Raw genomic sequence first — 25,784 nt, forward strand, 5'->3', positions numbered from 1 at the left:
AGCCTGGTCTACAAAGTGAGTCCAGGACAGCCAGGGCTACACAGAGAAACCCTGTCTCAAAAAAACCAAACCAACCAAACAAACAAAAAAACAAAAGAGCCACTGTGCTTTCTGGGGCCAGTTACTGTGGGTTCTTCTGTTTTGTTTTGTCTTGTTTCACTGTACTGAGGATGGACCACGTGACCTCACACGTGCTATGCAAGAACTAGACCCCAGAACTGCCCCTTGGCTATGCTCTTGGTCTCCATCCCCTTCCTTAAGGTGTTTCTTGGTTTGAATCCCAGGGAACAGATCATCAGACTTCAGGGTCAAGTAGATAAACAGTATGCGGGGCTGAAGGACATGGCTGAAGAACGCAGGCGGAGGCTGGAAAACATGTACCACCTGTTCCAGCTCAAGAGAGAAGCTGACGACTTGGAGCAGTGGATTACGGAAAAAGAGATGGTGGCCTCATCCCAGGAGATGGGGCAAGACTTTGACCACGTGACTGTGAGTACCCACAGCTTGCTCTTTCCCTGCCGCCCTAACTCAGTAGACGCATGCACGCGTGCAGCCGCCACTCCAGACCCATTGGAAGAAACTGCACAGAGATGCAGTCGTCCCAGCGGAGAGTGGCTGAAAGACAGTCCTCCCTGGAGAATGTGTGACAGCTAGTTCTAGGTGGCCACAGTGGCAACCTTCAAAGACACACACACACACACACACACACACACACACACACAGAACTAACCACGTCCTATCTCTCTACCCCATGTCCAGATGCTCCGTGACAAGTTCCGAGACTTTGCCCGGGAGACCGGGGCTATTGGGCAGGAGCGAGTGGACAACGTGAATACGATCATCGAGAGGCTCATCGACGCAGGCCACAGCGAGGCAGCCACCATTGCCGAGTGGAAGGATGGGCTGAATGACATGTGGGCCGATCTGCTGGAGCTCATTGACACCCGCATGCAGCTGCTGGCTGCCTCCTACGACCTGCACCGCTACTTCTACACCGGCACTGAGATCCTGGGCCTCATCGATGAGAAGCACAGAGAGCTGCCAGAGGACGTGGGGCTGGACGCCAGCACGGCGGAGTCCTTCCACCGGGTCCACACCGCCTTTGAGCGGGAGCTCCACCTCCTGGGTGTGCAGGTACTGCCTAAGGGGCGTCGGGGCCCTACTTGGCTTCTACAGGGGAAGAAACCTCTAGAATGGGCAGCAAACACCTTTGCCTTAGCCGGCCAGCAGCTCAGGACAGAGCACAGCAGTTCTCAGACACTTGTTAGCTGCAGGAGGGGTTCTTCAATCTGTAGTGGCTTATGTACCAGCTAACACACTGTGGGTTGGTTGTTGGTTGGTTGGGTTTTTTTGTTTTTTGTTTTTTTGTTTTGTTTTGTTTTTTGTTTTTTTTTTTCAGTACTGGGTATTATTTTAAGGCATGTGTGGTTGCTGGATCTTCATGGGCATCTCTGAGTAGGCACTCATGTTGTGTTTGCAGATGAGGACAGTGCACTATAGGGCGTCACTATTGCCTGGCAATTAGTAGATACAAGGTGTAGCCAGAACCCAGGCCCTTGTGGCCTGGCTCAAGACCCCTCAGGCTTAGTTAGCTACCAGACAACCACCTTTCACGGGGTCTAGGGTCCCTAAGATATACCTAAACCCCCTGTCTTGATTGCTGGGGCACACCCTGAGGGACCTATGTAGACTGTAGCTTCCTCAGAGCTTGATGTGACAGGAAGGATAACAGAGGGGCCCCAGCTGCCAGAGGCTCCTCAGGGAGAGTTTGGCTGACTGTACAGTCTTCAGGCCAGCTCTGCAGGATTCAGGGAGGCAACTCCGAGGTAGATTAGACCACCTCACAGTTTGCCTTAGGGATCTGTCCTCCAGCTGAAGGTGAGGCTTGGTATGTAACCGACATATCTGGGGTGTCAGAACTACTGAGACAGATATAGCTCCTCTGAGGTTTCAAGTCGGCCCTGGTCAGAGGATTTGGGGAAGGCCCATCCTTGAAGAGGCAGCATGCAGGGTAAATAAGAACCAGGGAGGTGGGTGTACAGTTCCAACCCCTGGGGCCACCCACTTGGCATCTCTGTGCCTTGGTTCCGCCATCACAGAAACTGGGATATCAAAGTACCTCTTTGATGGACTGCTGTAAAGATGAAGGGAGTTCATTACATTTCTAGGACCGTGCTTGGGTCAGTAGTTACTCTCACTATTGAAGTCCTGAGGAGGCCAAAGGGACCTGAGACCCTCCAGCTCTCAAATCCCTGGCCAGAGTTCAGCACGTGCCCTGGGTAAGCAGAGGCACTAGAGCAGGGCACCAGATCCTGTAGCATCCTGCCTACCAGTAGTGCCCTGGGGAGGACTCAGAAGGAGGAGGTCAGCGCCTTTGCAGCCTCGCACCTGAGATACCATTTTACCTCATGACAGGTGCAGCAGTTCCAGGACGTGGCCACCCGACTGCAGACAGCGTATGCTGGGGAAAAGGCAGACGCCATCCAGAGCAAGGAACAGGAGGTGTCCGCGGCCTGGCAGGCGCTGCTCGACGCGTGTGCTGGGCGCCGAGCTCAGCTGGTGGACACGGCAGACAAGTTCCGCTTCTTCAGCATGGTCCGCGACCTCCTCTCCTGGATGGAAAGCATCATCAGGCAGATCGAGACTCAGGAGAGGCCTAGGTGAGAGGCGTCCTCAGGGAGGCTCCTCCAGGAGGGGTGGTCCCAGACTGCCCAGAGCTGGACAGGCCCAGGACCGTTCGTTCCCAGCACTCACCTAAAACTCAGTATAAAGTGGACTGGCTGTCCATAAGAGGCAAGGTCAGGTCCCTGGCAGTTGAAATCCAGCGGTAATGGACCTCTATCTCAGCAAGTCTTGGTGGCCTGTCTGTCCCTCTGCCCCCTCCTCTTCAGGCACTTTGACATTTTTATTGAGATATAATTCACATACCATCCTTGACCTTTTTAAAGTGTATCATCTGTGGTATCATATAGTTCCAATTATGCAGTCATTCTTCACAATCTAAGTTAGTATTTTTCATTTTATTTATTTATTTTTGGTTTTTTTGAGACAGGGTCTCTCTGTGTAGCCTTGGCTGTCCTAGACTCACTTTGTAGACAGGGCTGGCCTCGAACTCACTGCGATCCTCCTGCCTCTGCCTCCCAAGTGCTGGGATTAAAGGCGTGTGCCACCATGCCTGGCTTAGTGTATATTTCATCATCATCATCATCACACACACACACAAAGACAAAAACAAAACAAAACAAAATGAAACCCCACGAATTCCTGGCCAGGCAGTGGTGGCGCACACCTTTAATCCCAGCACTCAGGAAGCAGAGATGAGTGGATCTCTGTGACTTCCGAGGCCAGCCTGGTCTACAGAGTGAGTTCCAGGACAGCCACACTGGACACACAGGACAGCCAGGACAGCTACACAGAGAAACCCTGTCTCGAAAAACCAAAACAAAAACACATTACCATGCTCAGTCACTCACTACACTCCCAGCCTCTGGCTCCTGGGACAGCTGCTTTTCTGCTTCCTGTCTTTGTAGACTGACCTATCCTCTGTGCTTTGTATAAATGGTGCCACATAGTATACTGTCCCCTGGACTAGCTTCTTTTCCTCAGCCTGTTTCAAAGGTTCATCCATGTAGCATGATCAGTAATTCATTCCTTTTTATTGTCAAATAATATTCCCGGCTTCTTTAGGGTCCCTATTCTCCTTGCTGAGCCACTGACCCAATGAAGACACTAAAATGTCAGTGTGGCTGCTGGGGCTGGGGCAGAAGAGGAACTCCTGGCTTTCCAGAGAGAAGAAAGTAGAGACGAGACTCGTTGAGGCAGGTCTGAGTGGCCCGATTTTGTCTCTCCAACTGCCTCTCTGCCCCCCGGTCCTCCTGTCCACAGGGATGTCTCTTCTGTGGAATTGCTCCTGAAGTATCATCAGGGCATCAAGGCGGAGATCAACACCAGGGCCAAGAACTTTAGCACCTGCCTAGAGCTCGGAGAGTCCCTGCTCCAGCGGCAACACCAGGCCTCAGAAGAGGTGAGTCCCTCTGTGTCCCCTGTCCCCATGCTTGGCGGCCAAGCATCTCCAGGGAGGAAAGGATGCGTCCAAGGAGCTGAGGTGCCTACAGGCCAGAAATCAGAGTCATACCAAGCCCATCCCTTGCCTTAGGGAGGTGAGTGCTCCCTGCAGGAGAGCACGCTCACACTTGCCCAGTACCCACACCTGCCCAGTACCCACACCTGCCCAGTACCCACACCTGCCCAGTACCCACACCTGCCCAGTACCCACACCAGCCCAGTACCCACACCTGCCCGTCCTTCCGAGTTGTTGACTCTACTTCACAGGTGGGTCACAAGAAGGAAGAAGTGAGTTACCCAAGGCTACACACTGGCAAGTAGCAGAGTCAAGACTTAAATCCAGCACTGTGTGACTGACCAAGCTTGCTCTTCGCAGCTGTCTGTGACTGCCTGGGACAGTAAAGAGCATCACCAAAGCCTGGGCCTCTCCCCTTTTCCTCTCCACAGATCCGGGAGAAATTACAGCAAGTGATGTCCAGGAGGCAGGAGATGAATGACAAGTGGGAGGCCCGCTATGAGAGGCTCGACATGTGTGAGTATAGCTCAGGCCTGAGGAACCTGAGGGCAGGGTCCAGCAGGCCCCTACAGGAGGTCCCGGGTACTACACCATGCCTGGAAGAAACTCCATGGCGGTGACAAAGCTGTGGGCCACTGGCCAGAGGCGGAGCAGCTAGAAGGCCTCTGGGGATACAGGCTCCACCCTCTTATCCCTACCCATCCCCCTTTTCATCCACTGCCACCCTGCCTGCCAGTGCCAGTTTGGCTCCGCTGCTGAGTTGTGGATTGGGAGGAGTCAGGGTATCTCTAGTATCCTTGGGTATTTGGCCTTGTGGTTGTTTGTTCTGTGGAGGTCAGGAGGCCTGTCCTCCAGCAGCTGGAGGCTGAGGCTGAGGCTGAGAGCATCTTAGCTCTCAGGTAAGCTACGAGCAAGGATAAAGCCTGGACTCTATAAAGCAGGTCCCTGTGCTTGCTTGTCTGCGACTGTGGGATAACCAAGGGCAAGAATTTGAGGCAGGACTGCTCCTTAAAGCAAGGCAACGTAAGCCACAGTGGAGTTGGTTCCAATGGCTGTTTTTAAAGATAGGCCTGTGCTGTGCCTGGTGGTGCACACCGTTACTCTTAGCACTTGGAAGGTGGAGGCAGGAGGATTGAGAGTCTCAGGTTAGCCTGGCCTGAACACCAAGACCTATCTCAAAGGCCAAGGGGTAGAGATGAAGCTCAGTGACAGAGCCTGGCATGATTCCCAGCACCGCACAAATAAAAATAAAATAATACACATATAATTTGGCATATATGTAAGTAAAATTATATACGTGTAAATTTTATGTAGCTATGTAAGCATTGGTAAAGAGGAAGCAGGATATACATGTAAATTTTACGTAGCCATGTAACCATTGCTAGAGATGGCATGGGCCTCTAGTGTGGGAATGGAGTAGCCTTAGTCAGAAACTCGCCCCTGAGCATATAGGGGAGGGATACATGAGTGCTAACTGGCCCTTGGGCCTTTTGGGTGGGTCTGTGGCTTGTTCTCGCAACAGTGCTGGAGGTGTGCCAGTTCTCAAGAGACGCTTCTGTGGCCGAGGCATGGCTGATCGCCCAGGAGCCTTACCTGGCCAGCCGGGACTTTGGACACACAGTGGACAGCGTGGAAAAGCTTCTCAAGAGGCATGAGGCATTTGAGAAGTCCACAGCCAGCTGGGCAGAGCGCTTTGCTGCCCTGGAGAAGCCTACCACGGTGAGCTGAGCCTGTGTGTGTGTGTGTGTGTGTGTGTGTGTGTGTGTGTGTGTGTGTGTCTGTGTGTGTGTGTCTATGTGTATGTGTGTATGTGTGTGTGTCTGTGTGTGTCTGTGTGTGTGTCTATGTGTATGTGTGTATGTGTGTGTGTCTGTGTGTGTGTGTGTGTGTGTCTGTGTGTGTGTGTGTGTGTGTGTGTGTAGGAAGGCCACAGCTGTTGTGTGGCATGACACAAGGCACTAGATATCAGCCAGTTGTCATGTGTTCAGGCTGGTGTAAGAGGGTGGACAGGTGAAAGAAAGCACTGATGTGCAAACACCAAAGACAAAGGAAGTGACTTAGGGTGCCAACATTTAGGGCATAATGGGGTGCAGGGACAAACTTAAATCATCTGAGAATGTGGCTGTTCTGACCTCTTGACCTTTTCTTCCCCAAGCTTGAGCTTAAGGAACGCCAGACTCCAGACAGACCCGCAGAGGAACCTGGGTGAGTGTCAGCCCTGTGTTCCATGTACAAGGAGCCATGTTGTAAAGGGGGTGACTGGGGACGAGGAAAAGGAAGCTACTGATCAGCAGCTGTCATGAGAACAAAACACCTTTGACCTTTCCTGGGCACCCTGTCAGCATAACCCACAATGGATGGAGTTTGAATTCTGTGTTGTGCCGGGCACAGAGCCTGAATCCCAATGCAGGAAGGAAAGAGTGGCTAACAGTGACTGTGCCTAAGCCAACCTCTGCCTTAGGAAGCCCTGGACACTGCCCTTAGGTGCCCTCACAGGGAACTCACACATTTCTGAAGCATCTACCTTTACTTTCCCATGAAGCCTTGGGGCAACTCCTTGCTGGGCATCTCTGGGAAGGAGAGCCAGAGAGTCTGCCCCGTGGATGCTCTGAGCTCCCAGTGGGTGGAGAGCTGGGGAAAGCCAGGCCTTAGAGGGAGATGCCTATCACTAAAGAGAGATTGTGTCTTCTGTAGGCCTCAAGAGGAGGAAGGCGAGACGGCCGGCGAGGCTCCCCAGGTCCACCACGCGGCCACTGAGAGAACGTCCCCGGTCAGTTTCATGTCCCGCTTGTCTAGTTCCTGGGAGTCACTGCTGCCAGAGCCTGCTCACCCCTTCTAAGCTCAGCCAGGGCAGAGGAAGGCGAGGACAGGGTGGGCGTCCTAGTCCCCACCCTCATCCTGCCCACGCGCCCCGCTAGGAACCTCCTTCAGAGATCACTCTACTTTTATACTTAGATTTTAATTCTTAAATAGTTCCTTTCCTTCCAACCCAGAAGCCAGCCCACCAACATGATTCTACAAGTTTGGTTTTACCTAGTCTTAATAAATTTTATGGGACAAACACATCACCATCAGCATAGGAGAAACACTTTATACAGAGTTGATTCCTTTGGGTACACAGTCTCTGTATTCCCATTTTCCTCCGAACTCCATCCTAAGCGCAGCGCCCCCTCCCTCTGTGTGCTGGCACATACATGCACGCACACGTGCACACACACACACACACACAAACCAACAGAATGCCTCATCATGCCTGAGCCACCCACAGGCATTTCATGCAGCAAAGTGTGGATATCCACACTTCTGGCAGATTCCTTTTTTCTAGGCAGAGCCTGCCCCCACTATGGCTACAGATCACAGAGTTTGCCTACGGAGATGGGTCCAAGGCAAGGTTAGACTTGAGTCCTGCAAGTATGAAGAAGCGCAGAGCTTCTAGCATTGCAGGGAAGCCCCTGATTTATAGAATAGAACAATGAACCTTTTATGGGGGGGGGGTCTAATGGCTTCCAGAAGCCCGGGACATACAGGACCTTACCCAGAGCAGGTTCTTTTAGACTCTGAGAGTCTGTCCAGGGGGTCTGGGCAGCTGTGACTCAGGTTGGCAGGGAAAAAAGCAAGAATCCGCAAGTGGTTCGCACCACTGCATGGATCCCTGTGGCCTGTGGCTTTGGGGATCACAGGAGCAGCAGATAATCATGTAACCCCCCTCTCCCAGAGCCCACGTGAGTGTAAGTGACCTGAGTCGGGACTGAGAAAGCTTAGCATCCTTGGTAGGAATTTCTGCTACCCCCAGCTATCTCAAGAAAGATGCATATACCTCTCTCTTCAAAATCCCTGTTCAAACACACACACACACACACACACACACACACACACACACAGTTCTTTGGTGTCCTTTTCTGAGCTATACCAACCCATCATGCTCAGCAGAGGGCACTGTTGAGCTCTGCTGGAAGACCTCTCTCTGAAGATGCTGCTGATGTTGCCAACACCCTGTCTGTGGTAGACTGTCTTCCAGTTCCCTTTTCCCAGCACCAACTCCCTGCCCCCCCCCAACCCCCTCCCCTCCCTCACCCCACTCTCACCAGAGGGACAGAGAACTCCAGGGGCTGATATGGACTGTGGACAAGGGCTGGGGCTGTCCCTGCCTTCTGCCTCCACCCGCGCTTCTGCCCTGCATCCCCGTGTGTCTGCATGCCGTGGTGTCCCCGGTGTGCGGGCTTCATGACCACCTGAGCATCTCGACACCATTGTCTGTCGTGTACGTGTACGTTTGTGCAAGCGTAACTACATGTGCACCTGAGCCACCTCCATCCAACACTTGAATATCACTGGGTTGGGAGGAATAAAATTTGCTTAAATCTGAGTGTTTCTCTGGGGGGAGGAGTGAACCCCTACGGGAGACCCGTGCTGAGGAACCAGCCACTCACCAGATTGGAAAAGCAGCCCATGGCTGTACCAGAAAGCAACCAGATGGCCAATCAAATGAACACCAGGCCCAGGGCCTCCTGGAGACAGACTTCCTGCTGCAGCATCTTTCCAAGCCTTAAAGATGCAGGGGGAGGACCTAACTCCAAATCATCTTTGATATGAGAAAGAGGATGGAGCCCATGCAGGCACAGAAAGCCCAACCCAGTTTCAGAAGGCTTCTCCTAGGCCCCCGTTTTACTGCCCTTAACAGACCTCTGGCCCATCACAGGAAGGCCCGGCTGTCTGCTGTGCCTTCTCATGAATAGGCCTGGGGTGCCATGGCTCTCCTGCTGGTCCTGTGTGCAATATGGTGTCGGGTCCTGTAGTATAGATACATGCTACACTGCTTCGTGTAAAAGCCCTTGACTTATGCATGCCGCTTCCTGCTGGAGTTACGAACGGGAGTGGACCAAGCACCCTTGCCTTGTCTGGATAGTGCCTGTGCGCCCCAATCCAGCCTTCCCCTTCCCATGAGTGTACACGGAATGACTGAGCTGCCAAACCATCACTCTGCAATGCCACTGCTGTCCCTCACCTCTGCATGTTAGAGTGTCCTGGTAAAAACCAGTCCCTTCCCACAGGTGAGTGTGAGGCCACCCCGAAGAGACACAGGGTATCTCAAGGAGCAAGACTTGGAATGCTGGCTGGATGTCTGGGGTCTGGTCTTTGGTTCTGTTGGAACCTTCTGTGTGGGTTTGGAACCCTCCCGCCTCCCCAGGTCTCTTGCCTTACAAAGGTCTCTTAATAGGGTTACAGAAAGACTAAAATCCATGTGTCAGCGTTGTAGCCTCTCAAGGACGAGGTTTGCAGAGATGGCTTTCCTATTTTCCTACCAGCTGCTCCTAACTGTGAGGTCCCACCAGATACTGCTGTGAGGCCAGGAATGGGGAAGATGCTGTCACAGGCTGGGACAAAAGGACTGAGGTTGAACCTGTATAGTACCGGAAGTGGAGCCCTAATGGGGCCTGGTAGCTACTTTGTGCCTTTAGCCAGAGTGTAATGCATGAGGGCATTCTGGCAAGGGGGAGACACCCCCTCTATCCTATGAGGCTCCCCCTTTTCCTGGGAAAGGCCTGGGGGCCCTTCTGAGTGTTCTTCATCTTCCAGGCATTGCTGCCTCAGGCACCCCAGGGTAGTGTTTGTGGGAAGATGCTTTCTCCTAGAACAGGGTTGAAAGTGGGCTTTCATAATTTAAAGAGGCTGTGAGTCCCCACCCACCCACCCCGGGCTCAAGACCTCTTCCTATACACTGTGTTGTTTCACTGCTCCGGCAGGGCTACTGTGATGACATGTCTGATGCTCCTTAAAGACATGGAAGGTCCCAGGGCCTGTGACAAGAAACAGTCCTTTCTGTTTGGAACCAACATACCCTTCCTGCCTCCAGGTCCCCAGGCTAGACCCAGGAGGCAGTGCAGGGGGACCCTGGGAATCAAGGCTACCCCAGAGATTAGCAGAGTGGGTACTATTCATGGCCGGCCTAGAGCAGACTGTCAGGAAAGAATCTTAACCCAATGACATAGACACCACTTTTAAGTGTGACCTTCCAGAACTGGCAGCACAGCCAACTTCCCTGGAGATGGGCTGAGCATCAATCACAGTAGGGCTGACGCAGTGATTGGCATCTCTCTGATCTTGTCTCTTCCTTCCGTTGTCTCAGAGGCTTTGGGGAAATAGCCAGCGTTTGTGAGTGAGAGGGGCAGTGCCCGTGGGACTGTGGGGGCACTGGGATTGGGGGTCATGGCCACCTTTGTGCCAAGGCCTTGTTAGCCTCAGCCACTGTTGCCCCCAGCAGCAAGCCTCCCCAGCAGCCCAAGCTTCAGTCAGCGGCCAGCAGGGAGGCTGTGACGGGGTTGGATGTTGTGGGTGTGGAACAACAGCTGTGTTTCTTCTTGCCTGGACAATTTTCCCAGTCCTAGCCCCTCCCCACCCAGTCAACAGTGGCTTTTTCAGACATTTTGCCTCGAATGCAAATCCTGTTCGTTCCAAGTGCGCACTCTGGGCCTGGAACAAACGTCAGCTTTGCCCCAAACTTGGGCGTGTTCCTAGCTCCCTGTGATGCCTGAGTCAGCGTGGTGAGGGCGTGTCTGCCTGCAGTCTGGCACTGTGCCCTGGCTCCCTGGAGAAACCTGCTCTCCTTTTGGACGTTACGCACAGCTGGGTGTGCCCAGCTCTCTCTTTGCTCAGGCAGATGCCAGTGCCTGGCTCCTCTGCTGCAAAATATCTCCCCAAAGTTCTTGTTTCAATCTGTGTATCACAGTGTCCCCAGTACTGATGGACTCAGGATGAGACTCAGCTGACATTGGGAAGTGCCTCAGAAGTGGGTGGGAAACTGGCTACTTGGACAGTTAGTGCCAAGGTCCAGGTCACTAAGAAATCCAACAGCTACCAACCAGTTCTAAAGTTAATACACAGGTGGTCCTGGGTGAAGACCACTCAAAGATACCTCACTCTCCTCTAGTGGACCAGGTTCCCTCCTCCTGTGTCCAAGAGGAGCCTGCAAACCACCTTCCCACTTCCTTTTGTTTTGTCCGGGGACCTGGACCATGTACCCTCCATCTGGCCCAGGCACCCAGATAGACAGCTGGACCACTTCCCACCCCACTTCTCAGGGCCCCTCACCATCCATGGGGCTGCTTGCTATCTGTCACAGTTTCCCTTTCCTTCCCTACTCCCTGCCCCCGCTTCCTGTTCAGCACAGCCTCTCCTTTGGGGTCTCTGTCTACCCCCAAGTCTCCATGTTTTCATGTCTTTGACTGCTTTCAACTCAGCAAACCGTTTCTTTTTTTTCTCCCCTCCTCCCCCTCTTATAAACACCTGTCTTGAAATGGCCTTTACAAACTGTCTAGACAACCTTTCTCCCTAGCCCAGGAGCCAAGACACCATGGAGTAAACATCCTGAGTTGGCAGGGTGGCCACTCTGCTCACTGTGCCACAGCGTCATGCTGGTCTGTTGTCTAAGGCATCTAGCAGTGTGCCTGACGTGGCACAAACCCCATTTCCAGCTCTTTCCAGTGTAGCCTGGATATGATCACACCGCCTTAACAAGTTGGCCACATAGCCTATGTAAGCTGGGCACATCTCATTTGGACTGGGAACCCCCGTCGGGTGACATTTTCTTGAGGAGTCATGGTATTATACACACATAAACACACCCGGACTGAGTAGAGAGAGTGTTGTGTTTGGAGCTAGGCAGGCCCATCTTCCCCCTTCTATCGTTAAATCTGAGCTGTGGGCAGGTTTCCTGTTCCTCTGACTCCTGCCTCTCCTAATCTGTAAAACAGTGGCTGTAAGGCTCGCAGGAGAAAATGCATGCAGAGAACGTGGCACTTAGCACATGGTCAGTTAGTTTGGTCCCACCATCCTTACCCCAACCCTCCATCTTTTAGAAGAACTTTCCCTGATACAGACCATAACATTAGAAGAACCTTCCCTGATACAGACCATAACATTCCTGAAGTCCTAGATCCCAGCCAATCTGGAGGCCTTCATCCTTGAGTCTCCATCTCGGTATGTTCTAGGCGCGTGTCACAGAATGTACCTCTGTGCTAATGTCAAGCAGTCTGTTCTCAGGACCATCCATGCTCCTGGTTCTCACCGACATTAGTCTCAGAGGTGAAACTGTTAGCAAGGTTCTTTGGCTCACATTTTAATGCACTGAGCATCTTTGAACTTCAGGAAGACCTGTGGTCCTGAGTCAGGCTATTTTGGCCTGTGGAATTAGTGGTCTGTGTGTGCAGTACCCCACGCCACCTGCTGGCTGATCCTGGAAATACAGCTTCAAGTCAGTCCCCAGAAGAAAATTTAACCCGTTCTGTCCACTTCCCTTTCCCACTTCTTGACATTTGTAAGGAGGATTCCCACCCCCTTGTCTATTTCCTCGGCCCAACACCTCTTCCTGGCAAGGCCGTGTGCTTAAAAGCTGACTTATGTGTTTTTCTTGATTTTGGAAAGCTCTGTCAAGATTCCACCGAGACTCAGGAGGCTATCCTATCAGGATCCTGGGGCCTCTCCTTGTTTGGCCTTAATCCTGTGAGGTCCTCTAAGGCTCTTCTGAGTGTCTTTTCTTCCCCTAATGTTCCTCAGCCTGCAGCCAGCCTGCTTCTCTGACATCATCCTGGCAACTGGTACATACACCTTCCCATCAGACACCTCTTCTTGTCTGTTCTCCAAATTAGCAAGCCAGCCCTCAGCTGCAGGCAGTGCTCCCTCCTATGGCAGGCCCACCCTGCCCACTTGCACCTCGGGTCTATACATTTTCACCACCTCCCAAGGCTGACACCCAAAATTTCCTCCAAGTAGCTCAAACATTCTCCTTCAGGCTGTCCCCAGCTCCTCTGGGTGATGTCCTGTGATAGACACCTCCATGGTGCAGAACCTGAGTTTTCCTGATAATCAAGGTCTGCTGGCTGAGTGCATAGTGGTCATCGGGGGCTCTGACCCCCTCCTCAATCCAGCGCATATGCAGAACCTGTCTGTCTTTAATATGCACCTCTGCTGGATGCGAAGCAACTCTGAGCCCTGACCAGAGCCTAATTCTGACACGTTTCTACCAGATTCCTCTACCCAACAGGTGCAGTGGACCCCCACCTCAGTCTGCTGCAGGCTTCTAGGGAGAACAAGGAAACTGCCACCTTGTCCTGTCTCTTCCCTGGTCTATTTACACTTGGGACCTGGGAAAGATTTTTTTTTTTCAAACAGGATTTCTCTGTGTGTCCTGGCTATCCTGGCACTTGTTCAGTAGATGAGGCTGGCCTCAAACTCACAGAGATCTCCCTGCCTCTGCCACTGCCTCCTGAATGCTAGGATTAAAGGTATGTCCAACCACCACCAGGCAAGATTGGTCCTTCTGTCCCAGGCAACTGTCAACACGATCTCAGGTTCCATTGTTGGATCATCAGCTGGTTTCTGGGAGCACCTTAGTATATCCAGCCCAGGAAGAGGCAGTAATGCATTCAGCAGGCCTCAGTTTCATTCATGGCAAGTTTGGAGCTAGGCCTAGACAGCCCCGGGGAATGGCCGGGTCTCTGACCAGCCACTTGACTCCTTTGGTTCCCTGACCACCTACATAAGCCTATCCCAGGGTCCTGTACTGCCTCCCTTTCAAATTTGCTTTTTGGGCAGAGAAGAACTTTTGTCCTGACTCTGCTAATCTGTCATGGGACACTGCCCCCCCCCCCCATCACCACCACCATGGACTTTCTAGAATGCAATTTTTTGATCTCTGGTAGGACTGGCTGATTCAGTGGCTCCCCAAGACCTCTCTGCAGCCTCCAAAAGTCTAAGAATGTCCTCTTGGCTTCCTTTGGGGAGCACTCCAGCTGTCCCGCCACCTCCAGCTGTCTCCGGTGGGACCTGCTTTCCTAATATGGCCCTCTTTGCTGACTGCCTGCATTCTCTTGCTCCTTGAGGCACCAGCTGCAAAAAAAAAGGCCCCAGGGGAAATTCCTAATCTCTCCCGAATTCCAAAGAAAAACCTCTACACCATCTCACACTTCAGGCACGCCACATGGAGGACTGACCTAAAGCTAGGAGGCAGCTCCCTCTCACTGCCCTGCTGTCTTGTGAACTTTGCTCTGCCGGTCAGAACCCTGGAGTAGCTCTTTCCTTTGCTTCTGACCACCGGGTCTAGGTAAAGTCTTCCTCGGAGTCTTCACAAAGTTCTGAGAGCTTTGTAAAACTCCTAATATGAGCTGGGCGTGGTGGTACACGTCTTTAATCCCAGCACTCAGAGGCAGAGGCAGGGGGATTGCTGTGAGTTCAAGGCCAGCCTGGTCTACAAAGTGACTCCAGGACAGCCAGGGCTACACAGAGAAACCTTGTTTCAAAAAACCAAATCAAAACAAACAAACAAACAAACAACCCCCCCCCCCCAAAAAAACCTAATATGAGTTACCAGGACCTTCCACTAAGGAACACGATTGACCTCAGCCCTACCTGGTGACTTCGAAGACACCGTCTCGTGTTCATCTTCAAGCTCTGTGAGCATCTCAATGAGTCTGAGCTGCCCGAAGGGCTTCACCTGTTCATAGCTCCGGTCCGTGTCTGGAGCCTTGAAATATTTCAATTGAAAACAGCAGAGGGAGTGGCAGGCGGGACCCTGCCTGGCAGCAAGGAGCCACCAGTGAGGTGTCCTGAGAACCCCAGTCTCTAGGCAGCAAAAGAGCATTTGAGATGGCCACGCCGACCGCGCAGGCACTGGCCATAAATGGCTCCGCAGAGCCTAGAGAAGATGGGTCTGGTGGGGTTGGGATCCTACAGTCCGACATTTGCAGATACTATCCTACCCTGAACGGTTTCAAATCACCCGTAAAGTGGACACAGTTACCACCCTACAAGCAGCCGGTATCAGGAAGGTTTACTGACTTGGTGGGTTCACTCCTGTTCCCAAGATGGATGTCCAGGGACTTCACTCCAGGCCTGTCTGACCTAACACCTAGGCTTTGGGTGCTAGAAAGGGTATAGGAGGGCAAACTTCAATAGGGAAGAGGTGGGTGCTACGGAAGGAGTGTTCCGTTCCCCGTCCCATCCTCCCCTACTCCAGAAGCTGGCCAGACTTCCCTGGGAGCTGAAGGAAAGGAAGAATCCTGGAGCTGCTCCGCCCTCTCCCACATCCACCTTAGCTCCGCCCTCTCCCGCATCCACCTTAGCTCCGCCCTCTCCCGCATCCACCTTAGCTCCGCCCTCTCCCACATACACCTTAGCTCCGCCCTCTCCCACATACACCTTAGCTCCGCCCTCTCCCACATACACCTTAGCTCCGCCCTCTCCCGCATCCACCTTCCTTCCTGCAGATCTGCTTCTGGGTACCTGTAGTCTCAGAGAGAACTGAGAACGTCCAAAGCCAAAGCCCTCTGCTCCTTACCCTCCTTTTTGGCTCCTCCCTCTCGGGTCTTGACCTTTGTGTGGGGTTGGAAGCAAGCTGCACTGAAATCCACTCCAAAACCAGGGCCAGAAAACTCTTTACAAAGCCTGAAAACCCCCCACGTTTCTCGGAACACCCTGGCTCCGGCCTCGGCTAGTCTCATAGGCAGCACAAAGAAGCCAGGCCTAGATGAATCTATCTTGATTTTCAAAGTCCACTTTCTCAAAGGATGGGAAAGCGGTGGAATTGAAAGCATGGGAAGTGGGGGGGGGGGGGGGTTGGCGGTGCACGCCCGTAAGCCCAGCACTCAGAGGCAGAGCCAGAGGCAGGCGGATCGCTGTGAGTTCGAGGCCAGCCTGGTCTACAAAGTGAGTCCAGGACAGTCAAAGCTACACAGAGAAACCTTGTCTTGAAAAACAAAAAACATAGGAAGCAAATGCAGGAGGGCAGAGGCTGGGAGAGCGGCAGCTGAATGCAGGTTGTAACTCGCTGGTGGCTTCCTGCACCTGTTGGCATCTTCTCCCTGCCCCCTCAGGGCTCATCTCTAGGAGAGGCACTGTGCTCATCACACTTTTGACCTCTAGGCAGAGTTCCCATCTCCTGAAGAATAAAAAAGCCCAACTAGATTTGAGGCTGGAACTGACAGGTAGGCCATGAAAGGAGGCTTCCCTGTTTATGTTGGTGACTGCCTCCAGAACTTTCCATCCGAGGCAGAAGGTAGGCTCCACCACTGAAGTTTGAAGTCCCATCCCTGCCACTCCTGTTCTGTCTCCTCACTGGGAAGTAACAATGCAGGCATTTCAGGGCCTTCAGCACCTTGGGGCCAGTGCCAGCTCATGGCATACACTCTGAGATATAAGTTCTTCAGCACACATAGAGAAATAGTGGCCTGGCTATGGTCCTCAACGGGTTCTAACAAAGGAAAGGGAAAGGCATAAGGCGCAGGCCTGCCCAGTTCTGGAGTACGTTCTCCTAATTACTTTGTACACTCATTAGCTATATGACATCCCACAAGTCATTAACCTCTGAGCATCTTCTTTCTCATTACGTATAGAAACGCTTGGTCAATGGTTTCCAAATGCTTCCGGCCAGGTTTCCTTTTCTTTGAGTGAAATCTTACTAGGACCCCTACTTAAGAGGTCATTTAATGAGCAGTTCTACCGTGGGTACACACACCCTTCTCCCGTCTTCTCGCTACTGCCTCTGACCTTCCCCCACTTGGCAGAGCCCAGTTGCTGCCACTGTTAATAGTGCCCAGTTTTATCTTAAAGCTTCAGTTTCATGTCCTGTGGGGGGCCCATGCCCTCCACTTTCTGCTTCAGGACAGGGAAAGGCTAAGTGCCCCACCCCCACCCCCATGGAAAGAACATGACCCACTCTTTCCTAACCCTTCCCCAGTGTTCTGAGCATCCAGTCCATTGCTGGTGCAGGAAGGACAGAGTGGACGCCAGAGAAGCCCCTTTACTGCTTGGGTAACTCTGGTCCTGCCTGGCTGCATGTCCATGGCTTCAACTCCTCAGGCATCCAGATATGCCCGCTGGGGACACCTTCCCACCTCATCCTGAAGTTACCACATCACTCAGCCACAGGGATAATGCACTAGCCCAAGTGAAACTGTGATCTGTGGTACCCATGCAGAAGACCCTTCTAATGGTCTTGCCTCAGCTGGCAGTGGAAGGCTATGCCCCCCGCAGTCTGCTGCCTCAAGTACAAGGGCAGGCCAAAGGGGCTCCATATGAGATGCCCAGCTGGGAAATGGGGTGCCCCTTCTCTTTTCATCAGCACCTAAAACCTACAGCCAGGAGCTGCTCCCCTCATTGGCTTGGCCTGCAGGGACCCCACATGGATACAAACACCACAGCATTTCCACAAGACAAGCAAACTAATGATAGCTAGGAACCCCTGCGCTACCTAACAGGTTCCTACCAGGTGACAGGAGAGGGCTTGTCAGAATTAGAAGAGACTTTTTTTTTTTAACATTTGTTTTATAAGGTGAGGGGATCGTTTCTCAACGTTTTGGCTATGACCCAAGTGTAGGATAAGGTGAGGGATAAGGCTTTGGTTGCAATTTGAAGGTTAGGGGAAAGTACCCACTCAACACCCTTGTCCAGGCAGCTTGTAACATGTCTACACAGGAAGCCCTTTCTACAAAGCATTTCCAGAGCCCCCACAGGGTCTCCAAGTTGGAAATATCTAGAGGAAGGAGGACTGGGGCCTGGAGCAGGCCACAGCCCTGACACCTACTCTGGATATGTTAACCACCAGCCCCCTCCATCTCCCTCGAACACCTCTCTTTTGCTAATTAAGATGAAGATGGGGCCGGGCGTGGTGGCGCACGCCTATAACCCCAGCACTCGGGAGGCAGAGGCAGGTGGATCACTGTGAGTTCGAGGCCAGCCTGGTCTACAAAGCGAGTCCAGGACAGCCAAGGCTACAGAGCAACCCTGTCTCAAAAAACCAGAGTGTGTGTGTGGGGGGGGGGAGGTGAAGATGGGATTGCCCCACTGTGAAGTCACAGGAAATAGAGTCAGAGGAGACCAGGGAATGACTAGGAATCCATCGCAAGTTATAGTGTGCCCAGAAGCTTGTGGCAGGAGAGAAGTGGGCTATCCCTGACCCAAACCCTCATGAAGGCACGCTTCTCTCTCCTGCCCCTGAGCAGGGGGAAGAAAGAGAACCATGGCCTCAGGACCTGCAGCCACCACCCCTGCCAGGACACCACAAGGATGAGCAGGAGAAATCCACTGAGGACGAGAGGCCTGCCACAGAGCCCCTCTTTAAGGCCCTGGACACACCCCTGAGTGAGGGTGATGAGCCCACGACGTTGCCAGCCCAGCGGGACCTCGGGCACACTGTGCAGATGGAGGGTTACCTGGGTAGAAAGCACGACCTAGAGGGGCCCAACAAGAAGGCCTCTAACAGGTGTGTGGGGGAAGGGCCGCTGGGGGGGCGGGGGTGATGGCCAAGCAGCTCCACCAGCAGAGCTTTGATGATGTAGGTGTGCGCTGGGGAGAGCATTCCTGAGCCTTTGGTCTCTCTGTGTGAGTGTCTTGGCGCAATAGGGGAAGCCTATCTTGAGTTTGGTTCTGAGTTCAAATACTATGACTTTAACCCCCTCCCCAAGTTATGTTCCCCATTTGTAAAATGGAATGAGGATGGAACTGGGTGTAGTGGTGCACACCTTTTTGTTTGGTTGTTTGGTTTGGTTTGGTTTTTTGAGACAGGGTTTCTCTGTGTTAGCCTTGGCTGTCCTGGAGCTGGGATGGCACATGCTTTTAATCCCAACACTCGGGAGGCACAGGCAGGTGGATCTGAGGCCAGCCTGGTCTACAGAGGAAGTTCCAGGACAGCCAGGGCTGCATAGTGAGACTCTGTCTCAAAAAGAAACCAACCAACCAACCAACCAACCAGAGAAACCCAAAACCCAAAATAATTAAAAAATGGAATGTGGATGCATGACAACACAGCAGGCCTTTTCAGAATGGACCCTGTGCCTGACACACAGCAGGCTCATGGTAAGCCCTGGCCAGTTATCACGGGTGGGCAACGGGAAGTCTTGCTACTGACATGGTCTTGACCAAGCCTCATGGTTACCTGTCCAGACTTTTTTTGCTATAAAATGGGAGATGATTGGGGAACGTTAATGACGGAAGATGCCTTCTACAGGTCCCTTTCAGTGCTGATGGGAAGATGGCATCTTTTTGTGCCACTGTGATAGTCATGTTCCCCCTACCACCACCACCACCACCTGGGGGTCCTGAGGGCCCATTTCCTTTTAGCAATATTACAGGGTCTGGGCCAACAGCCATGGCAGAAGTATGTCTAGGTGGAAAGTACCCTCTCCCAAACAAACAAACAAACAACAAAAACCAGAAACAGGCCAGCACTGGGAGGTGGAAGCCAGTGCTGCCTCTAGAACTTCTGTCCTGGCAGACTCAACTTCAAAAAGGAACAACCTCTCGGAGAGCCACTGTCCTGAAGAGACTCACTATGTAGTTCAGAGCCCACAGGAAAGGGGACTAACATTTGCTGGAGATCACCTGTGGGCTTGGCATTCCAGCAGGACCAGTCAGATCTTTGCATCTGCGATGGAATACTGAAGTTTACATTTTTCCAGATGGGGAAATAGCTCCTCAGAGGTTTAAGTCATTTGCTCAAGGCAGGACTGCTACTCCAAGGACCTTCCCAGGCACTGCCTAGCTGCAGGAGGAAGGATCCTGCACTCAGAGATCCGGGCTTCTGTGAAGAGGGCTCTGCAAACACTTCACCTGAATCAGACTCTCCCTTTGGCCAGATGGCACTTCTTTTCTCTGTGCCCTCCTAGCTCTTCAGCTGCCTTTAAAAGACAGACAGATGGACGGACAGAGGGAGGGAGACAAGAAAGAGCAGAAGCCGAGTGCTCCTTGCCATACAAATGCAGTGAAGTGCCTCCCATTGTTAGTCCAGGGGCCTAAACAAGCCACCATGAGCTCAGACAAGCCCACCGTGAGCTCAGGAACTCAGACATGCCACTGGTGAGGTCAGGAGCTCGGAAAAGGCCTCTGTAAGCTCGGGAGTCTGGACAAGCCCACTGTGAGCTCAGGAGCTCCGTGTTCTCCAAACACACAAGTGTGGAAACAAGCCTTGACTTGTAGAAATCTGGTGTCTGAGGGTTTCTGTTTGTTTCTTTTTTTTTTCTTAAATGATAGGACAGAATTAAACATGCCTATAATACAGACTTCAAGACAAGTCTAGGCTAATACTCAAAAAAACAAACACAAAACAACAAGAAAGGGGCTAGGGCAGACCGATGTATGTATATCAGAATAAAAAGCCTTGCTCAGTTCTGTGCAGCAAACATGCAAAGAATAAATAGTTTGAAATTCTACTTCAAGAAAAATATACCAAGATCAGATCAGAATCATAGCATTTGCCTAGCATGTGAAAGACCCTGGATTCAGTTCCCAGCACTGTAAACTTTAAATAGCTAAATAAACAGTGGCTAGGGGTGTAACTCATAAGTAGAACATTTGTCTAGCATGTTCAAGGCTGGATATAAAACTGAATATGGAAGGCTGGGCATGTAGCTCAGTGATGGATGTTCTGGACTCTGGGTTCAATTCCCAGCAGGCAGTGGGAAGAGGTTGAAATTGAATAATATATGACATAATCTAATTTTAGTTATCTCTGAGTAGAAAAATGTGAGCAGAGCAAAACCTTAGAGGACACACAATATGTGAACAATAGTTAATTTCTGGTAGTGAAATTACATGTAGATAGTTTTTAATCTTCCCCTCTTTTTTAAACAATCTGCTACTATTTAGCCAGGCAAGAAATGGTAAAAATGAAAAGCATCACTGGTGGTGGCTGTGGCAGTACACGCCTTTAATATCAGCCCTCAGGAGGCAGAGGGAGGCTGAGCTGTGAGTTCAAGGCCAGTCTGAGCTAAAGAGTGGGTTCCAGGACAGCCAGAACCATACAGTGAAATCCTGTCTCGAAACAAACAACACACACATATAACACAAAAGCAAAACAAACAAACCAAACGCAAACAGCAAGGCTCTAAGAGCTGGTTGTGAACTCCTGCACCCCCATAACCAAACAGCACGGCTATGAGGTTGTGAGCTCTCCTGTGTCAGACCACAGGTGACTAACAGCGTGCCTGTCCACACTGTTGCAGGTCCTGGAACAACCTGTACTGTGTGCTCAGGAACAGCCAGCTGACCTTCTACAAGGATGCTAAGAACCTGGCCCTTGGAGTGCCCTACCATGGAGAGGAGCCCCTGGCCCTGAGGCACGCCATCTGTGAGATTGCTGCCAACTATAAGAAGAAAAAGCATGTATTTAAACTGAGGTGCGCTTTGCTGCCCAACAGCTCTGCCCTAAGACCTATACCTTTTGAACCTTTATGCTGATGACTTAATTGAGCATTAATGACCAGGTAGAGATGCACTGAAGACCAGCTCCAAGCTGGAGCAGTTCCTTGGGTTTTAAAAGATTGATAGTCGGCTGGGCGTGGTGGCGCATGCCTTTAATCCCAGCACTCGGGAGGCAGAGGCAGGCGGATCGCTGTGAGTTCGAGGCCAGCCTGGTCTACAAAGCAAGTCCAGGACAGCCAAGGCTAGCACAGAGGGACTCTGTTTCAAAAAAAAACAAAAAACAAAACAAAACAAAAAAATAAAAGATTGCGGGCTGGAGAGATGGCTCAGGGGTTAAGAGCACTGACTACTCTCCCAGAGGTCCTGAGTTCAATTCCCAGCAACCACATGGTGGCTCACAACCATCTATAATGTGATCCGATGCATACTGTGTACATAATAAATAAATCTTTAAAAAAAAAAAAAGATTGATAGTGTCATAGACTTTTAGCTTTCTTGGGTGGTCTGCTGCCCTTGAGGGGCATGAATATCAGGCGGTAGGATAGTGGCTAGCTCTGTGTCCACGTAAGGACTTCTGGAGATGGTACCCTAACACAAAACCCTTTGTCTTCCTAGGTTAAGCAATGGTAGTGAGTGGCTCTTCCATGGCAAAGATGAGGTAAGTGCAAGTGGCTTAATTGGGCGGGGCTAACAACTGTGGGTGGAAACCGCCCAGTTGATCTCAGGGCTCCCTCAGGAGGGAGTAGTCGCAGAAGTGCACCCATCTTTTCATGGCCCTAGACTCCCTGACATTTCCACCCTGTAGGAGGAGATGCTGTTATGGCTACAGGGCATGAGCACCGCCATCAACGAATCCCAGAGCATCCGTGTCAAGGCACAGAGCCTGCCTCTGCCATCCCTTGCTGGTCCTGATGTCAGCCTCGGCAAGAAGGAGAAGGAGAAGAGGTTTAGCTTCTTCCCCAAAAAGAAGTAGCGGCCGGAGGCCCCTGTGGGTGGGGCCAGCCACGCAGCACTGCAGTGTGCATCTGGACAAGCAAGGACCAGGAGCCCATGGCCTCGACCTCCCTCTGCAGCGGCCGGTCCTCTTCCTGCCTGCCACTCACTGCCTGCAGCCTGCCTGCTCAAGTTGCCGGGCCAGCCCCAGGGCCCCACACTGCACTGCGATAGCTGCCTTGCCTGCCTGGCCCTCCCTGGCCACCCCAATGCCTGCCAACAGCCCTCTACCTCCCTTACCCCATGCAGCTGGATGGGCTCCAGGGACTGGGGGCACACAGCTCCTTTGGGGCTGGAAACGGTTCTCTGTAAGGCATATACTCACCTCTTCCTGCCCACAACAGACTGGGAAGCCTGATGGGGTTCCTCTAGCACTGCCCACTACCACAACAAATCCCCTTTGGGGTAACTGACCACAGTCAGCTAGGGAAAGAAAAACCGAATACTGACAACAGCTGCCCTGCCCCTTAGAGGCAGGAGGAAGGGCCTTCAGAACTGCAGCTCTGGGCAAGGGGCTGGTGGAGTACCAAGGGGACAGTAAGGGATGTCAGGCTTTGAGTACTGCAGGTCCCCTCCCTGCTGAGCTCCCTCAGAAATAGGACTCTATCCTCAGGGCTAGTATGTCCCTTCTTGCCCACCCCCCCCCCCATACCCCTAAGAGTTTTGGTGAGTCCTGAGTGAATGGCCCTTCCCCTCCCTTTGGCACCCTGTGCTCCTCCTGGCATCAGCACTGTGTTAGGACCAGAAGCCCTCACACCACTCTTTCAGAAACCCTGACTATAGAGTTTAGGGTTCAGGCCTCTTGTCACAGGAGGGGCAGACAGGTCCCAACACTGCTTAAGGCTCTGCCTCTGTACTGCGGCTCTTTCTCCCACTCCCAGTAACAGGCAAACCAGCAATATTATGTGGCCAGGGCTGGTGCCAGATACAAGCTGAATATCTCGGTCCTGCAGTAAAGTATCTCAAAGCTAAACGCCTACCGTGCTCCCCGCCCCTGCAACTGGTGCCATCCACGCCAGTGGCTGGACACAGAGCTTATTACCTAGGGGTGACAAGTGCAGGCATGCGATGACAACAATCACCCCCTGAAAAATAAGGATGAAATGTTGGGGGCCAGCTGTGACCCCCCCCCGATTAATTTCTGCAGGCCTAATCTTAGACTTTGGGGGTCACATCGTATAAAGATCACCAAACATCTACCACACGCGCAAGGGGCTCTATGGCTTGTCCCTAGGGAGTGCTTTCCCATGCCCATGGAAGAACAGGGCCACTGGTCCTGCAGACTTTCCCTGTTACACAGCTGAAACCCTGAAAGCAACACAGCTCCAGCCCAACATGGCAGCTGGAGTTAACTCCAAAAGATGGTCGAGTCGAGGACAACGGGCCTTTTCACCTAGGAGACCATCTGTGTCTCTAAGGCCCACAGCCAGTTTCTACTGCCTTCCCCATGGGTAAGGCTCAATGGTAGGCATAGTTACTAGGCCTTCCCAGAACCCCTCATTGTTGACCAGGCAGGTAGAGCTCAGAGATCAGTCATGTCCTGTGATTCCCAATAGGATGCAATAGACCACAAGTCCAGTAGACTGCACCCACTGAAGGGAAGGCCTTAGCCAGTGGGGCCTGATTTCCTCATCTCTGCAGCCAGTCTGTACTCGGCCTCAGCGTATAGGACCCTAGAGTTCTCTCCTACAGGGGACAGAGTCGGCACCATTCACCAGCCTCTTTGTACAGCTGGAGAAACCAAAGTAGTAAAAAGAGAGGCATCCGCATCCCTGGCAATAAAAAAAGCCTTGGTGCACTGAAAGGTATGTCTTATCTCTGGGACAGAAAGGTATGTCTTATCTCTGGGCTCCTTGCTGAAGCATTAGGTGGCAAGCAGCTCCCTCAGGCAGTTTCCCTGGCCTAGTCCTTGGGGGTGGGGGTGGGGGGGAACCAAGAGAGGAGAGTCTACATTTCACCTCTACATGTACCCAAGTAGTACCTGAAGTGAGAAATTTCCAGTAACTCCACAGAGCCAAGAAAGGAAAGGCTCCAATGGGAGAGCTTGAATTTCACCCCGAAGGAATATACAAGGGTTGTGAGCTGCATGTGGCTCCCCATCACAGCCAGCTCCCCACACCTCTCACCCACGTCACCCAGGTCCCAAGGCACTCAACCTACTGGACTGACGGCGAGTGACCACCTTCGCGGGAGCCCTGGGCACTCCAGGGCCAGGCTCTCCTGGTGCCAGGGCAAGGCTGATTTTTCTCTTGGTATTTTCTACTTAGCGGTCTTCCTTGACAGTATTCCCAAACTGGGTTAACACAGCTCCAGTCCACACCAGCATAACAGGCTTCGTCCCCAGGGCAGCTGGAGGAAGCTCTCTGGGCACAGCCAGGCAGTCCGTATCCTCACCCCCCATCCCCCCCCTCACCCCCACCGCCTTTGTCCTGGGCCTCAGCAGACAGGCTGAGGAGGAACAGAAGGTCATGAGACCCTCTTGCCCCGCCTCCGCTGGTACTAACAGAAGTCTGTGTAGGCTCGTCCTTCCTGCCTAGCGGAGGGCAACAGGTCCCCTAAGGCTGGTCCTGCCTCCCCTTGCTCCCTCAGCAAGAGGAGACAGGGATTCAGAGGAGGAAGAGGCCAGCAGGCCACATGGCTTGGTCCCTTGGACAAGCAAGCAAGCTCAGGGAGGATACCAGAGGAGGTGACTGTAGAGGAACGCAACCCCGTTGGGCACAGATCATGCCATCTGCGGCTGGTCCTGGGGCTGGCTGGGCCTTGTCCTCCGTGTGCTCAGATGTGCTTCCACCAACCAGAGGAACCCCATTTACTAGTTTTTCTAATAAATCAATAATGCTCTGTGTTTGTTTCTGTTTATTTGACTAGCCTCTTGTTCTTTTGAACTGGACATCAGAGGGCAGGCGCCACAGAAACAAGAGGGACAGCTAGGGTTTAGTTTGTTCCTGAGAGTATGGTGGGATGACTCTGCTGGGATCCAGGCCCTAGGCCCCATCTGAGACCCTGAGGAAGCTTGCTCATTCATGAATTCCATCAACTCTAGGGCGACGCGATCACTGTTCAGGCCACTAACTACAAGGGACTATCCTGGGATCCGTCTTCAGGGGGCAGTTTTGTTTGGCCTGGGTGTGACATGGGAACTGCCAGGTTTCAGAGGCTCTTCAGATGATTGCTATAGGAGCCACTGAGAACAACCGTCCCCGCCCAGGCAGGCACACTTAGATATGGACTGTGAGGCTCGACTGAAAGACATCAGCTACAACTGCCCAGGCTCCACCCCTGGATGTCATCTGAGTTTGAGGAGGAGTGACTCATCCAGCCTTCAATCTGTAGAGGAGGAAAACACAGAGCTGGGTGACCCAGCTGGCTGGCAACAGGACTTTGAGTCACCGATCCAGTGCCTTTTATTGCCGCTAACTAGGTGTTATATACGGGGACGGGCACCGGTATCTGTCTTCTCAGTGACTGTGACAGTGGCCGCAGAGGACTCAAAGCATCAACAGGATATGGCCTACTGCAT

At 52.4% G+C, this 25,784-nt stretch overlaps 1 protein-coding gene across 1 annotated transcript in view; it reads left to right on the top strand.

Moving 5' to 3' along the window:
- SPTB (spectrin beta, erythrocytic) overlaps positions 1–25,105 on the top strand; it is a 129,955-nt gene extending 104,850 nt beyond the window's left edge. Inside the window, exons 25-36 of the mRNA XM_084793556.1 lie at positions 285–489; positions 760–1,134; positions 2,416–2,660; positions 3,886–4,024; positions 4,513–4,597; positions 5,604–5,800; positions 6,237–6,286; positions 6,776–6,851; positions 18,076–18,335; positions 21,073–21,246; positions 21,887–21,929; positions 22,077–25,105. Coding sequence (XP_084649682.1) covers positions 285–489; positions 760–1,134; positions 2,416–2,660; positions 3,886–4,024; positions 4,513–4,597; positions 5,604–5,800; positions 6,237–6,286; positions 6,776–6,851; positions 18,076–18,335; positions 21,073–21,246; positions 21,887–21,929; positions 22,077–22,244 — 2,017 coding nt within the window. The 3' untranslated portion in view covers positions 22,245–25,105. The remainder of the gene's footprint in view (positions 1–284; positions 490–759; positions 1,135–2,415; positions 2,661–3,885; positions 4,025–4,512; positions 4,598–5,603; positions 5,801–6,236; positions 6,287–6,775; positions 6,852–18,075; positions 18,336–21,072; positions 21,247–21,886; positions 21,930–22,076) is intronic.
- Positions 25,106–25,784: the final 679 nt, after the last annotated feature.

Source organism: Acomys minous (assembly GCF_964271855.1).
Source record: "Acomys minous genome assembly, chromosome: 8".
NCBI classification, from domain to species: domain Eukaryota; kingdom Metazoa; phylum Chordata; class Mammalia; order Rodentia; family Muridae; genus Acomys; species Acomys minous.